Source organism: Diplotaxodon limnothrissa, linkage group LG23, assembly GCF_057381915.1.
Source record: "Diplotaxodon limnothrissa isolate DT_005_m linkage group LG23, D_limnothrissa_male_GT1.1, whole genome shotgun sequence".
Classification (NCBI taxonomy): Eukaryota; Metazoa; Chordata; class Actinopteri; order Cichliformes; family Cichlidae; genus Diplotaxodon; species Diplotaxodon limnothrissa.
Genome location: NC_140617.1, coordinates 14,404,965 through 14,420,889, shown reverse-complemented (window position 1 = coordinate 14,420,889; position 15,925 = coordinate 14,404,965). Strand labels below are relative to the sequence as shown.

At 41.0% G+C, this 15,925-nt stretch overlaps 1 protein-coding gene across 1 annotated transcript; it reads right to left on the bottom strand.

Moving 5' to 3' along the window:
* Nucleotides 1–639: 639 nt before the first annotated feature.
* Nucleotides 640–15,925, bottom strand: hs2st1b (heparan sulfate 2-O-sulfotransferase 1b). Its single transcript, XM_085347613.1, has 7 exons — nucleotides 15,422–15,925; nucleotides 11,133–11,374; nucleotides 7,305–7,390; nucleotides 6,784–6,922; nucleotides 6,599–6,696; nucleotides 1,444–1,601; nucleotides 640–1,239 (listed from the first exon to the last, which is right to left on the bottom strand). Exons 1-7 carry the CDS (start codon nucleotides 15,543–15,545, stop codon nucleotides 1,013–1,015), a joined length of 1,074 nt encoding a protein of 357 aa, XP_085203739.1. The 5' UTR covers nucleotides 15,546–15,925; the 3' UTR covers nucleotides 640–1,012.

Genomic DNA, 15,925 nt, shown 5'->3' with positions numbered 1-15,925 from the left:
CCTTTCATATGAACGTGCTCATAGCTTGGATGGAGTTTATCAACACTTTTGTGTTACTGCTTATAGCTCGATTGCCACTGTTACAGTGTGTGAAATATATCCTGGGTATGTCGAAGTCATTTCATACTGTATCATTTGGTGAAAGTTGCATAAAACAAGTAAATCACCTTTTAAAAGCCAACCAAACTTATTCACAAAATTCATCACACAAACTTGCAGTTATTTGTTTATATTCAGAGTGTTACTGTGGAGAGTGGAAAACAACAGTAATCATAGAAGCAATGCGCCAAAATAAAAGGAAAGTGAATGTGGGATCAGAGGAAAAATAATATTAAAGAAATGTTCTATACATTAATATAAAGGCACTATCAGTTTCTTCTTGCTTGCAGTAGTACTGTACTCAAACATTCCAGCTGTTAGTCATTAGTACCTTTCTCCTACTCCAGGTTGTCCTTTCAGACTAAAAAAACCCAAAAGAACAGCAGCTGTCTTTTAAGAAAAAACATGCACATTAATATCTGTGATAAATCACTGAAATAATGTGTGAAACATGTAAAAATTGAGAAGATCTCAGTGGAATAAAAAATTACCAGTCACGCACCAAAGGATGCAATGATCCAATCTGTTTTCTTTTGCTACAATTTGGTCCAAAAACATGTTAACACAGCATGTAGGAATGTAGCCGTGACCATCTGCACTAAACACTGTTTTGAAGCTGCTGAAGTAGTTGAGGTTTCCTGATTTTATTTTGAAAGTCCACCCAAACATCAAACATGGTAAAAAAACTCTTCTTGTCTTAAGGTTTGGGAAATTCTTTCTCACAGTATAGACTGACACCTTCGTTTTCTCAACAGCTGCTCTAGCAATAAAAAAAGTAGAAATTTCACCACAGTGTCTGAAAGGATTTCCCAACTAGACCCCAGTGAAACCAGCACTGCTTAATGTCTCGTACTTTCCCAGTGTACACGACTTGTCCCTGTGCAGCTTTGTTAATGCTTTTCTGTTGACACTTTTAGTTCACTTTGGGGTAGATCTTTTCATAGAAGAAGCTCTGTGCAAGGACAAAGAGTTCTCCGTCTTTTTCCCTGACGGCGTGGGCACGCACAAACTGAAACTGTTCAAGTGCAAACTCGTAAAATTCATTTTCGATTTTCCAGATGTTTGACTGCTGCAACTTGGCTATTGTCTCTTTGGTGGGGGGCTTCTTCTCTGTGGTCTTCCTAAGGTGGGATTTCTTTCCTGGAGGAACACAAGAAGGTTTAATGATTCCAGGTAGCATGTTGTTACTGCTCTACTAAAAAAGCATTCAGTCAGTTAAGTGTAAATTGAGACCAGGAAAAGGATTCGTCATATAAAAGTAACTCCAGTACTGACAGGGCTCGTTTTAAGGGCATCACAGCCACAAATAAGAAGTAACAGTATGAAATTGTGTTTTGTTGCTACCTGTTCTGTAGAGATCTGTGGCTCCCTTAAAGAAGCGTGGGAGTGCTGCCTCCAGGATCATGATGAAGTCCTCGAGTTCCTCCGTTACTCCCACTAACAGGTACTCGTTTACCAGGTTGTATTTGGCCTGTTCCAGAGCCCATCTACTGCCCGCGTTCCTGCACAAGAAACGGAGATCACAGTGTGAGTGAGTTTAATTTGGATCGCCTCATCTGAAGGCCAGGCTTTTCTTCTGTTACTTATCTACGTCTTTGACATCACTGCACAATACTCCCTAGCGATAGGTGGGTATTATGCAAAGACTGAGCAGCTTTCTTGAATTCTGCCGTTCTTATTTTCATGCTAGCTCTCTTCCAGCAAACTCTAAATTTTCTCAGTGATGAGCAAAGCCGTTGTTGCATTTAAGGAGCACAATGTCCAGGAATGCTGATCATTAAAAGAAAATGACTACATGAAAGGAAAAATGTCAAACTGCATGCATTAGTAACAAGGTTACTGTGATCACACTCATTTACTGTTTAATTCCTAATAATGAAAATGAATGACTCAGTTTATTTATTATTTATTTGAAAATAATCAAAATAATCTCCAAAGGGAATTCAAAGTCATTTCCAAACTGTACACAAGTTTTTTTCCTTCTTTTTATAACAGATGAGTAATTATGATTTTAGTCACATTTCTAATTTCACTGTACAAAAAGCTAAAAATATACATATTCCTATTGTTGAGGTGAAATTTTAGAATAATGCTGACAAAAAAAAAATCTGTCTTTGGCTTTCAAAAGACATTTGAGGGTTATGAGGATGAATGATGAATGTTTTTCTTCTTTTGGAGGATAGGGAGGCTTTAATGAGAAGATCCTAGGTTGGACATATATAAATACTGCTTCTGCCACAGGCTGTTCAGTCACTAATGAGTCTGAGTACACAGATTGTGGACTATATATCTATATATGTGCTGTTTACATCGTCTGTGTAATATGTGATTAGTGAGGAGAAAAAAACCCCAAACAGAACTATACCATATCCTCATCACTGTTTACAAACAACAGATGGAGCCTTTTCTTTCACTCAGCTTGGAGAAAGAATAAATTGTCACACTGCGACTAATTCAAAACAGTCATCTAACATTTTATAACAGACACTGACAGTGAATTACACTTTAGTAGATAGTTAATTACATTACATTCAATTAATCCTTACATTAAGATTCTATTAAGATGTAATGACACTCCTCCATGACTCACTACCTTATTCGTGTTGGAGGGGTTTGTGTGTCCCAGGGGCTATCTCTGGGTGAGGGAGCAGACAAATAGCGATTCAAAAACCCCTATGAGTGAAAGATCTAGGAAACAGCTCACGCTGCCCGGGATAGGGTTACCAGGGACGAGTATTTCAGTACCCCTTCAGCTTGCTGCCACTATGTTGGAGTTTTTCCCAGTGAACAGGAGGGTTTGGTTCCCTGAGCCTGTTTCCCTTTCGTTTGCCCTTATGCCCCGAACGACAGTTTAGAGTACCAGACCTTCTTGGTATCCGTGGGTGGAGTGCTTGAGGGTGTTCCACCTGGGGGCTCCGTCGTCTCACTTGGAGACTTGAACGCTCATGTCAACAACGACAGTGAGACCTGAAGGGGCGTGAAGGGAGGAACGGCCTCCCAGATCTGAACCCTAGCGTATCCATAAGTGCACGTGGCATCACGACACCCTAGGCCACAGGTTGATCATCAATTTTGTAAATGTATCATCAGATCTGCAGCAGTATGTTCTGGACACTTGGGTGAAGAGAGGTGCTGAACTGTCAACTGATCACCACCTGGTGGTGTGTTGGACCCTGTGGCAGGGGATGATACTGGAGAGACCTGCGGGCCCCTAAAGGTATAGTGAAGGTGCGCTAAGAATGCCTGGTAGAGGCAATGCTGCAAGGCTGTCTTGGTTATCAATGCCTCTACAATGTTGTTGGAGGTTAGAGGCCATACCTCTGGAATGGATCTTTAAGAAGAGGAAACTGGACAGTGTGCTCCAACTATAGAGGGATCACAGTCCTCAGCCTCCCCAGGGAAATCTATGCCAGGGTGCTGGAAAGGAGAGTCTGTCCGTTAGCTGAACCTCGGATACAGGAGGAAATATGTGGTTTGCGTCCTTTTCACGGAACACTGGACCAGCTCTTTACCCTCTCGAGATTACTTGAGGGTACACAGGACTTTGCACAACCAGTCTACATGTGTTTTGTGGACTCTGAAGAAGGCGTTTTACCGTGTCCCTCTGAGTCTTCTGTGGAAAGTGCCTCGGAAGTATAGGGCTTCTGGCCCATTGCCACGAGCCATTTGATCCTTGCAAGAGCTTGGTCCGTATAGCCGGCAATAAGTTGGACTCGTTTCCAGGTGGGTGTTGGACTCCGCCTTTGTCACTGATGCTTTTCATAATTTTTAGGGGACAGAATTTCTAGGCGTAGCCAAGTGGTGGAAGGCTTTCACTTGGGCGATCTCAGAATCTCATCTCTGCTTTTCGCAGATGATGTTTCCTGTAAAATAATCAGATGTCTATTCATATTAATGTACAGAATTCACCTGCTTGCTGCTACTACTGCACATTCACCCAGTGTATATACTATATATATATATATGTATATATATATATATATATATATATATATATATATATATATATATATATATATATACACACATACATACATACAGTGGGGCAAAAAAGTATTTAGTCAGCCACCGATTGTGCAAGTTCCCCCACCTAAAACAATGACAGAGGTCAGTAATTTGCACCAGAGGTACACTTCAACTGTGAGAGACAGAATGTGAAAAAAAATCCATGAATTCACATGGTAGGATTTGTAAAGAATTTATTCGTAAATCAGGGTGGAAAATAAGTATTTGGTCAATAACAAAAATACAACTCAATACTTTGTAACATAACCTTTGTTGGCAATAACAGAGGTCAAACGTTTACTATAGGTCTTTACCAGGTTTGCACACACAGTAGCTGGTATTTTGGCCCATTCCTCCATGCAGATCTTCTCGAGAGCAGTGATGTTTTGGGGCTGTCGCCGAGCAACACGGACTTTCAACTCCCGCCACAGATTTTCTATGGGGTTGAGGTCTGGAGACTGGCTAGGCCACTCCAGGACTTTCAAATGCTTCTTACGGAGCCACTCCTTTGTTGCCCGGGCGGTGTGTTTTGGATCATTGTCATGTTGGAAGACCCAGCCTCGTTTCATCTTCAAAGTTCTCACTGATGGGAGGAGGTTTTGGCTCAGAATCTCACGATACATGGCCCCATTCATTCTGTCCTTAACACGGATCAGTCGTCCTGTCCCCTTGGCAGTAAAACAGCCCCATAGCATGATGTTTCCACCCCCATGCTTCACAGTAGGTATGGTGTTCTTGGGATGCAACTCAGTATTCTTCTTCCTCCAAACACGACGAGTTGAGTTTATACCAAAAAGTTCTACTTTGGTTTCATCTGACCACATGACATTCTCCCAATCCTCTGCTGTATCATCCATGTGCTCTCTGGCAAACTTCAGACGGGCCTGGACATGCACTGGCTTCAGCAACGGAACACGTCTGGCACTGCGGGATTTGATTCCCTGCCGTTGTAGTGTGTTACTGATGGTGACCTTTGTTACTTTGGTCCCAGCTCTCTGCAGGTCATTCACCAGGTCCCCCCGTGTGGTTCTGGGATCTTTGCTCACCGTTCTCATGATCATTTTGACCCCACGGGATGAGATCTTGCGTGGAGCCCCAGATCGAGGGAGATTATCAGTGGTCTTGTATGTCTTCCATTTTCTGATGATTGCTCCCACAGTTGATTTTTTCACACCAAGCTGCTTGCCTATTGTAGATTCACTCTTCCCAGTCTGGTGCAGGTCTACAATACTTTTCCTGGTGTCCTTCGAAAGCTCTTTGGTCTTGGCCATGGCGGAGTTTGGAGTCTGACCGTTTGAGGCTGTGGACAGGTGTCTTTTATACAGATGATGAGTTCAAACAGGTGCCATTCATACAGGTAACGAGTGGGGGACAGAAAAGCTTCTTACAGAAGACGTTACAGGTCTGTGAGAGCCAGAGATTTTCCTTGTTTGAGGTGACCAAATACTTATTTTCCACCCTGATTTACGAATAAATTCTTTACAAATCCTACCATGTGGATTCATGGATTTTTTTTTCACATTCTGTCTCTCACAGTTGAAGTGTACCTCTGGTGCAAATTACTGACCTCTGTCATCATTTTAAGTGGGGGAACTTGCACAATCGGTGGCTGACTAAATACTTTTTTGCCCCACTGTATGTATGTATATATATATATATATATATATATATATATATATATATATAAAATGTTCTTCCTCTACACCCCCCCCCCCCCAATTTTTGCACATGTCGGGGAGCGTGTCAGGCTACATTTCACTGTGTGTTATACTTGTATAACTATGCATGTGACAAATAAAGAACCTTGAACCTTGAACCTTGGTTCTGATGGCTTCGTCAGGTGGTGGCCTCCAGCTCGCACTGAAGCAGTTCGCAGCTGAGTGTGAAGCAGTGGGAATGAGCAACTCCAAGTCTGAAGCCATGGTCCTCTGAAGCTCACAATTGATGGGAGCGGGCGATCGACAGACGGATTGGGTCCGTCGTGGTGAAGAGAGAGCTGAGTGTAAAGGCAAAGCTCTGTATTTACCGGCCGATCTACATTCCTACCCTCATCTACGGTCACGAGCTTTGGGTAGTGGCTGAAAGAATGAGATCATATATACAAGTGGCAGAAATTTGCTTTCCTCAAAGGGTGGCTGGCGTCTCCCTTAGAGACAGGGTGATGAGTTCAGCCATCTGGTAGGCCCTCAGAGTAGAGCCACTATTCCTCACTTTGAAAGGAGTCATTTGAAGTGGTTTGGGCATCTGACAAGGATGGCTCCTGGCTGACGTGTTCTGGGGATGTCCCATCGGGAGGACGCCCTGTGGCATGACCCGGGACATGCTGGACATGCACCCTCTCTACATTTATTTGTATTTCCCATTTTGTCCCTTCGAAACGACTTCTGCCCTGCGCCACTGCTGCATCCCGTTGATGCTAAGCTAGCAGCCTAAACAGGAGTTGTAGCAGTTCAGAGAAAGAGAATGATCGGGCTGTCAGGTGCAGCCCACTCACCAGCACTCTGAATAGTGACCACAGAAGAAAGGGATCTGCAACCACAGTTTCTCCGGAGCACAGTCAGACCCACCTGATGACACACACTCATCAAAGGTCTGAAACACAATGCGAAACGCTTGTCATTGTATTATCCAGACAAAAAACAGGTCATTCGAAAAGGATGCAAGCTGTAAAAGAAGCACCTTCTTGTCTCCTTGTTTCCTTCGTCGAAGGCCTGGTCTGTAGTCATCTCCAAAACGTAAAAAATAGTAGTACGATACAAGGCGCTCTATGGGATCACGCACCACATTGATGTACAGTGGTTTACCTTTCATGCCATGTCTGAACAAAAAGAAAAGGGAGGGCACATTCTTTAAAATCTTTCGAGACTTAATTTATACTTCACTGCAGCAGCACATGAAGCTGTGCTGCTGAATTTTATTGCATTCAAAAAGCATATTCTCCCTAGTGAAAGCATGGAGCAGCATCAGGGAGTGAGAGTGCAAGTTAACCGAATCTCTCTCACTGAGAAACACTTAGACCATTAGAATAATTACCTGTGATCACAGAGATGATAGTGTCAGGGGAGATAAGGACAACAATGCCATTAATCAACACTAAAGCACATGTTAGCGATCAATACGTGACCTCCCTTTATCTGCTCTGCTGGCTGTTTGTAACTAATCTGGATATTAATGGTATTACAGGAAATGAAGGGCCTTACTTTGAGAAGTCCAGATAAGCTACATGGCCGTGGTAGAAGCCGGGCTTCATCTCTCTCCATGAGGTGACGTTCCTGACAAAGCGCACCTGGAGACAAAGATAATGGAAACTAATTACGGAGCCGCGGGGAAACGGAGCCACAACAGAAATGTTTGTGCTACATGTTGCTACAAACTTTACTCAGTTACAGCGCAGAGTTCAAATACAGCAAAAGTGTCAACCCTTCCCAATGAACAAATGAGCATTTGCATTCATATTTATAACTGGAACACATTTTGATAATGAATAATAAATACTAATAATTTTTGGTCATGTGACAGGGTGGAGCCCTGTAGGTCAAAACGCTGTTATAACATGCAGGTGAATCCCAAAGAAGTACATGCCTGTCACTTCTTCGTCTGTTTTCAAGCACAAGCTCTGAACAAGCTGCAGATTTTGAGCACTTGAATTTCACATACAGCTCCAGTCACTAAAACATCCTTGACAGAGTCTTTCCTCTTACACTGCGCCACTGAATGGACAGAATATTTATCCATGCATGTTTTTGGTCTGGATGAGTCACAAAAGCTGCCGTTTAAGGAGAAGAAGTTCAAAGTAGAATGTCAAAGTAAAAACAAGCGTTAAGTAGCTAATGTCCATCCATTTTCTAAACCACTTATCCAATTTAGAGGGCTTGAGCCTAACCCAGCTGTCACAGAGGCAGGATACATACCGAACAGGTCGTCTGTCAGTCCACTGAACGGCTAACATAGAGAGACACAATCGCACTCTGATCTAACATGCGTGTCTTCATCTTGTGGGAGGAAACTGGAGTACAGAAATTCTTTATCATAAAGATACTACAGAAATGAAACATGAGTATTAATGGTGTACACATTACATGATGATAACGTAATGATCTAAAACTCTGAGATTACTTAAAATGTGTTTATGTAAGCTTGAAAAGAAGTTCTTACTTAAATAAGGCACATAATCTGGTAACATTAAAAAAATTATTTCAATCAAATTCTGGCACCGACGTCTGTATAAAAGGTTCCTTAAGCTGTAACATTGTGTTCAAACAGTGTTCGGATGAAATGAAGATGATTAAATTGTGTGTCTACTAAAAGGTTTCTAAGGAAACTGCACATGGAGCACTAAAACACTGGAAAGTGGATCAGGTGGAACCAAAGCACAAATCACTGAAAATTACTTCATAGATTCATAGAATTTTCTAAATAGAGAACAAAAGCCTCTAAATAGAAAGAATACTGTCAAAGAAAGGCCGTTTACATGCTGAGAGGACGAGCAGCATCTGTGACCAAATGCTGAGGAGAGCAAACAAGGCCAAAAACTTTGAGAGGGTTAAGAAAGACAGATTTAGATGTGAACAAAACTTTATTACAGAAAAGTGAAATGTAAGGACACATACAGAATTATACCACAGCATATCAAGCCCACAGGGAAACAGGGTGATGGGAATATTGAAATCTTCTGGAATAAAACTGGTTCTTGAATGCTGCAGTCAGGAAAACAAAACAGAAGCAAACAAACACTAAGCTAATCTGAAGTTCAGGGACTTTTTGTGCCCAAGGCACAACACAAGACCTCATTCACATTTGCAATCATATCTGCTTGTATGAACAGTATTCAGTATACAACAGCCCACAGTTGGAGTTATAAAACCAAGCATGACAGAAAGACTGCAAACATACTGGCGACGCAGACGGTGACGTGCTGAATCACAATATGTAAACACTCTTAGCATATAACGCATCGCTTATAAATGTATTTCATCACAGACACCAAAACCAGCAGTGTTGATAAATATAAACCAAATCTAACCTAATAAAAACAGTCTAATATGTATTACACCATCTCCCTATCACATCCACCACCTTCAGAGCAGAGAGAAGGCAACTGGACTGCGGGTTGATATCAAGCTGGTGGCAGGGTTCAGGAAAGTCTGGTTTGCCTTATATATGATGCTTATTACCTTGAAAGACAAATTACCGTAATGAATTTCAGAAAATTTGAGAGCACTGAAGAATGTTAGGGTCAGTTGGTTCCATCAGTATTTAACTGTATAAATGACCAGGATGATGTTAAGTTTTCTTTCAGATTCTGCAAACATGGCCTCTCCACGAATACACTGGATGCGCAGTGGCAGCTCTCACCTGCATATCATCACCACCTGCACATATCCACTGCCTGGTAATAGATGTTTTTATTATAATGCACCAACTCAAATAAAATACACTCACCAAATTACGGTGACACACATCACTGCAGTAAGAAGAACCAATGAACACCAACCTAAATATGATCCACAGATATTCATGGGGTGCTTTGACCATTTGTGGAATGAGGGTGGTAAACATAAAGAGGTTTAGATATGAGGCTGGTGTAGATACATTCCCAGATGGACTATTATTATTATTATTATTTACAAAGTGGAATATGTACCTTTTTAAAATCTGCCTTTTATTTGCTCAAACTATTTTTGTTTTTTCTGCTCACGCTTAATATGGAGCCCATCCACTCTTTGATTAATGAGGCCCCTTGGACTTGCTTTAGGGTACACCACCAGTCTAAACCAGCGGACCAGTACCGGGCCGCGAGAGTTGAGGCTCGGGTGTGAAATCTATGGTTTTCAGGGTTTTTATCGTTAACTCTGTTTCCCTGGGTCTTTTCCCGTTGTTGTACTTCTGTCTTATTTTGAAAGAAGTATTTACGTGTTACCATAGCGACCAGAGAGCATTAAGGGGCAGAGAGGAGGATGTTAGTCGCATTTCAGGAGGATGCTGCTAATAAAGTTACACAATTACACTGTGAATTTGCGTTTATTATTATATTTACAAATACCACCGTTTTTGTCTTGGTCGTATCATTTTATTTTGTTGGCGCAAAAAAGATTGGGGACCACTGATCTAAACTATTAAATAACTAAACGCCTTAGACGTTATAAACTTTAGCTTCTAGTGTAAATTATGCCACTGATCAACAGCATAAAAACACAACACATTACACACATGGACAATATTATGGACAATTAATTATGACATTTGAAACATACACAGATTAATATCACCCTACACTATTAATAAATATCGCAAAGTCAAACATACCTTGGCTGGACTGGATGTTTTAACTTGATACAAAAGTGTTCATATGTAAAAATGAATCTTGGCCGTGACGGGACTGCAGACTGTTGTTTACCCTCATACGTGTGTGTGTGTGCGTGTGTGTGTGTGTGTGTGTGTGTGTGTGTGTGTGCGTGCGTGCGTGTGTGTGTGTGAGGTGGGGGTGGTGAGTAGGTGCGAGCCTGTTGTGAGACGGCAGACAGGATATTACTTTGGCAACTACAAATAACACCACTATAGCTTCAGGGCATTTACACTGTGTGAACTGAGCTGCTCTCAGCAGTAAACATTCACTAAGAGTAACAGGATGCGGAGAAAGACACAGACAATGCAGCAATGTGCCAACACTGGCACAAAAGCAGGAAAGGGGATCGCTTGCAAGTAAACAAGGAAGCAAACAGGATACTAAATGTTAAAACTTTAAAAACACATTTTCTCTGACCTGAAGATTGCACATTCTTAAATATTCTCTCTAGGACTTCAGCATGTAAGAGTTGCAGAAATATGTCAAAAACAAAGTTAGCTCAACCTAGTGAGATGAGGGACAATAATGAATATTTCTAAGATACAGAAGAAACATTAGTGGAAAATACTCCACTGCGATCTGTCTAGGTATAGAAGCATAAACAGAGCCTTTAAAAATGTATTCCTGCGCAAAATATAATAAACGTTACTCTGTCATTTTGGCTGAGTGTGTGAGGTCTTACTTGGTCTTGTAGAGACATGACAGGGTTGTTCTTGGTTGTGTTGATGTGCAGAACGTGGAAGCGATTCTTCCCACACAGGTCGTAGGCGATGTTAGTGAAGGACGTGCTGGCTGTTTTGGGCACTCTGTTGTAGATGATGACCGTGTCGTCGTTTTCTACTATCGGCGAAACTTCCCGCCCACCCCCGTATTCGCTGTGACGCTGCTCTACTTCGGCCACCTCGTGTCTGGCTATGGTGCGTTCTGAACAAGCAAGTAAACACAGTCTGTTGTTAACATTTTAATTAAACAGCGCACAACTGAATAAGCACAATATTATAATATTCGATTTAGCACTAAAAAAGGACAGTCACTCCAGCTTATCACACCACCATGAAATAGTCAGTCAGTAGTTTTAGGGAGCAATTTGCATGCCAGGTAGCTGGATGTTGTTCGAAGAGATTTATTTAACCTTTATGTCTTCCTATTCGTCTTCTTTGTATTTGCTGATTAGCTAAACAGCTGGAATGAGTGAGGAGCAGGAGCAGACTGGCAGCTGCCAGATGAAATAAACCCTGAGATGAGATTCTCCCCTCCCACAGGAACATGGCATAAGGCCAGTGAAGCTTGTTAGTTAGCATGCCTTAATTAAAGAAAACAACAAGTCCTTCAAAGCACAATAACATCAAAACAAGTAATTAGGCTTTTGATGATAACATTGACAGGAGGCATAATTAAAGGTGTTTTCTCCCTCTTCTTTTCTCCACTGCAATGTTAATTAAAGACAATTACGCGAATGGCCTTGTGTCTCTTAGACCGGATGTGTGGCGCTCAGTATGCTGCAACATCCAGCAGTCCAGCAAATCCTTTACTGTCTGACACGATGAAGGCTGATGAAGCTCGGGGGGTGGAGGCTGTTTGAGTTCCTTTTGTCTCCATTTTAAGGCAGATGGATGGTCACTTATATTAAAGATTAAAGAAAATGGGATGTGTGCATATTTTTCTGTTAGGCGTGTGTTCCTGGTAACTTATTTACGGGTTGATTAAATGGAAGAAAAAATAGTCAGACCAGTCTTTAAGCAAGAAAGACAGTGAAAGCAGTCCAAATTGAGCACAGTGTAAGTGGTGAGGTTAAACTAATGCATTTGTATTTAATGAGAGCCGCTTGAAAGCATATTTTGTATGACGTAAAAATGTCAAAATGCTGTTGAGATGGCTATGGAGCCGAATCTGGAACAAAATCTTTCTCAAGAAAAAAGATTAAACTAAGTACACTGGCAGGCGTCAGTGCTACTCAGCATCCTAGTAGATACACATATGACTTCTTGTTATCGAATTCAGAAGATTTTCAGGGAACCTTTGATGGCTGAGGAATAAAAATACTGAAACTACAACTTCAACAGTTTATTCAAACTAAAAAAAACATGTACAGTTATTTTTTCTGTGTTAATTTCCTGTAAGCATTAATTACTTTCATCTTTACTTTGATACAGTATAACTTTTGATATTTAAGATCATGATTTTTTTCAGTTGGAAATTTTATGTTTGCAGATTTGGGTGTGTTTTTAGCCTTTTAAATCATCTTTGATTGATGAGTTTTGGCCTTGATCTCGCAGGGCGTCAATGTGGCATTAACTGAGAGAAGGGTGGAATCATGAGCGATGACTTCAGATATGTTGTGGAATGCACACAATGTCTGTGTAGGTTCTCAGTCATCCAGGTCATGGAAATTTAAGGCACTTGGAAAGAAAAGCGACTGGACTTCCTCTTTGAAGAGAAAGGAAACCTCAACATTGAAGTTTACCGGAAGCCCACACACCCAGATCAGTACCTATTCTTTGACTCCCACCACCCTCTGGAACACAAACTTGAAGTAATCAGGACCCTGCAACACTGAGCCAAAAACATTCCCTCTAAGCCAGAAGGGAAAGAAAGGGAACACACATAGGTAAAGAAAGCTCTTAAAATATTACACCAACTAAGGAGAAAATGAATGACAAACAGAACAATATTGTTATCTCTTATGTAGCAAGTTTATCAGAGAAACTCGGGAGAATCTTCTCCAACTATGACATCCCAGTATACCTCAAACCCACCAATACACTCAGACAAACACTGGTTCTTCCCAAGGACAAAACTCCTAAACAAAAACTAAACTGCGTAATATATGCTGTTTTCTGCATCGAGGAGCGCTCAGACCTCTACAGTGGAGAAAACAAAGAGCCAGTCCATAAACACATGGCACAACACGGAAGAGCCACCTCAACAGGACAAGACTCAGCTGTACATCTGCATCTAAAAGACAAAGAAGACAGATGGACTGAAAGAGCCATCTACAGTGGCTTGCAAAAGTATTCGGCCCCCTTGAACTTTGCAGTTATTTATTTGTAAAAAATGTTTGGAATCATGTATGATTTTCGTTCCACTTCTCACGTGTACACCACTTTGTGTTGGTCTTTCACGTGGAATTCCAATAAAATTGATTCATTTTGCAAGCCACTGTATGTGCACAGAGGGGGTGGCTTACAACACCAACTGTCTGCCACCCGCAATCCAGTGTTGAGATCCCTTCCGAAGCACCTTAACACCCACTCACGTCACTTGATCTCAATAGGTCACAGGACAGGGTGAGGCAAGGTCTTAAAATGGTTTCACCCAATACCTCTGTTAATAATGACCCACACCCTTTTTCATACCTTGGCTCATGTGATGAGTCTACGACCCTCTTAAGGGACAACTCCCAATACAGCTTAAAAAGCTGGGACTCTCTGCCATTTGGACTTAAAACTGAAGAAGCTTCTCAAATGAGAGGTGAAACATCTTCTATTCTATTGTATTCATTTGTATTATTTTAAACATTAAAATACTTAATTATCACTTCCACAACATCTGCTTGATTAGGCTTATAAAATGCGGATGACCAGGGTTAATTTTCTTGGTTGCCAGGGCGACACATCCCCTCTGAATAAATTTAGTCAAAAAAAATGTGATAATTATTATCCTTGAATATAAACTAATAAGATTTATTATAAGTCACTATTTCACATTTTGCTGTGAGCACATATTCCCGATATACACGTGTACAGCTTGCTTCAATCAAACGTTATTAGTAAGTGATGAAAAACACTGTTTGTGTTTATCTTAGAAGTCCATTGCACAAAACTACTACTAATCTTCTGGTTTCTAAACGGATATAGCCTCCAGTGTCAGCATTTTTCAGTGTCCCAAATTTCTTCTAAAGTTGGGAAACGAGCTCAAACTTGCAGACACACAGAGCCAAATGAAGATCAGATCCTGCTGTAGATGATTTGGCCTCACAGAGCTCTGATCCAAACAAAATGATTCATTGCAGCATTTCTGTGTTCAACCACGCTTGACGTTTTGTGCTTGTAACCCAACATGGAACTTGTCTGTGTTTCCAGGAATCTTTACTGAATATTAATGTGGAATGTCTGGCAGTCTGCGCAGGTGATGGCTGCACTCTGTTTTCACATTTGAAAGGTACAAGTGAAAGAAGTAATTGTGCAGTAAGGAAACAACATGGCTAGATTACAAAAAATTGTCATCACTTGTGTGTACTTTTCTGCAATAAATGTTTAAAATTACTTTTGAAAAAAATGTCTATATATTATATTCTTTACTGTTGCTCCTTAGGTACTTTCCTTATGTTGATGACCAAAGATTCTTTGGTGGGTGCCAAGTTTTTATTTATTTATTTACATAAACAGGGAAAACCCTGTGCTTGAAGGGATATACTTCTGATGGGTGGAAAAATATGGATTTCCATCAAAATCAAAATTAAAACATACTGGCGTTGTTTTCAGGTTTATCCTTTTCCAATTAGGTCAAATCCGTGTACACAATTAGCCTGGGGAGGCTTTGGTGCATAAGCTTATTGAGACTGGAATATCTATGTATGTGTGTCACATGTCTATGTTGATAAACACTACTCTTCTAAATTATCTTACAGTCTTACAATCTGATGATAATAACAAAGAGTATAATAAACACTGAATTCAATAATAAGCAAAGCCACTATGGAAACTAGCTGAAACCAAACTGAACTGAAAATAAAAATGAAAATAAATTGATCACAATAACGTCGATGTTTGAGGACTTTCAGCATTGTTATGTAAATGATTTTTAAGTTTTGAAAATCTCCTGACTTTTTTCCTATAATGTAATTTTTGGTAAAAACTTGTCCGAATGTTTTCACTTTTTATAAATTACAAATTCTATGTTGCATTGCCTCAGTTTTCAAGCCTCAATAAGCTGGGTTACTAGGTGAACCCACCTTTGCTGTGGTCTTACCTAGTTTGGCTCTGGACTCGTCCAGTTTCTGGATCTGATTCTCGATCAGCAGCATCGCCACTCCGAATGCCAAAACAGCCAAAAGCTGGATCTTTGGCAGCATCATGATCCTTAAAATCCCCATCAAACAACCGAATGAATCATGCCGTGGATGCCGGTAGCTTCAGGTTTCACATCCACTGATAACGTTTAACCCAGCACAAGCGTCTGCTGCTGGAAACTGGACTGACTCGGATGTTTTGATTTATATATTGCAAATCGAAATCCGGACGCCGAGGTTAGTTGCTGAGCATCATTAGTAGATATAGAGCTCAGCAGCCATCCTGCAGGGTTAACTCAGCGCTAGCAAAACAAACTAACAGCAGCTAGCTCCGTGCTAACACTGGCCAACCTCACACCACCGGCATATTTCAAAACCAGCTTCGCTGTTCGTGTTTTATTTTGGACTTAACCTGCTTTGCCAACCGCGAGTTCGTGCTGAGCTCACAGACATGAAGGCAGTGA

Bases quoted from the DNA above. Each gene is read 5' to 3' on its own strand.
- hs2st1b (XM_085347613.1), bottom strand. From the start codon at position 15,545: ATGGGGATTTTAAGGATCATGATGCTGCCAAAGATCCAGCTTTTGGCT. The intron at 11,375-15,421 runs GTAAGACCACAG...TTGCTTGTTCAG, and splicing joins CGAGTCCAGAGCCAAACTAG to AACGCACCATAGCCAGACAC. The intron at 1,602-6,598 runs GTGAGTGGGCTG...TTTCTTGTGCAG, and splicing joins GGTCACTATTCAGAGTGCTG to GAACGCGGGCAGTAGATGGG.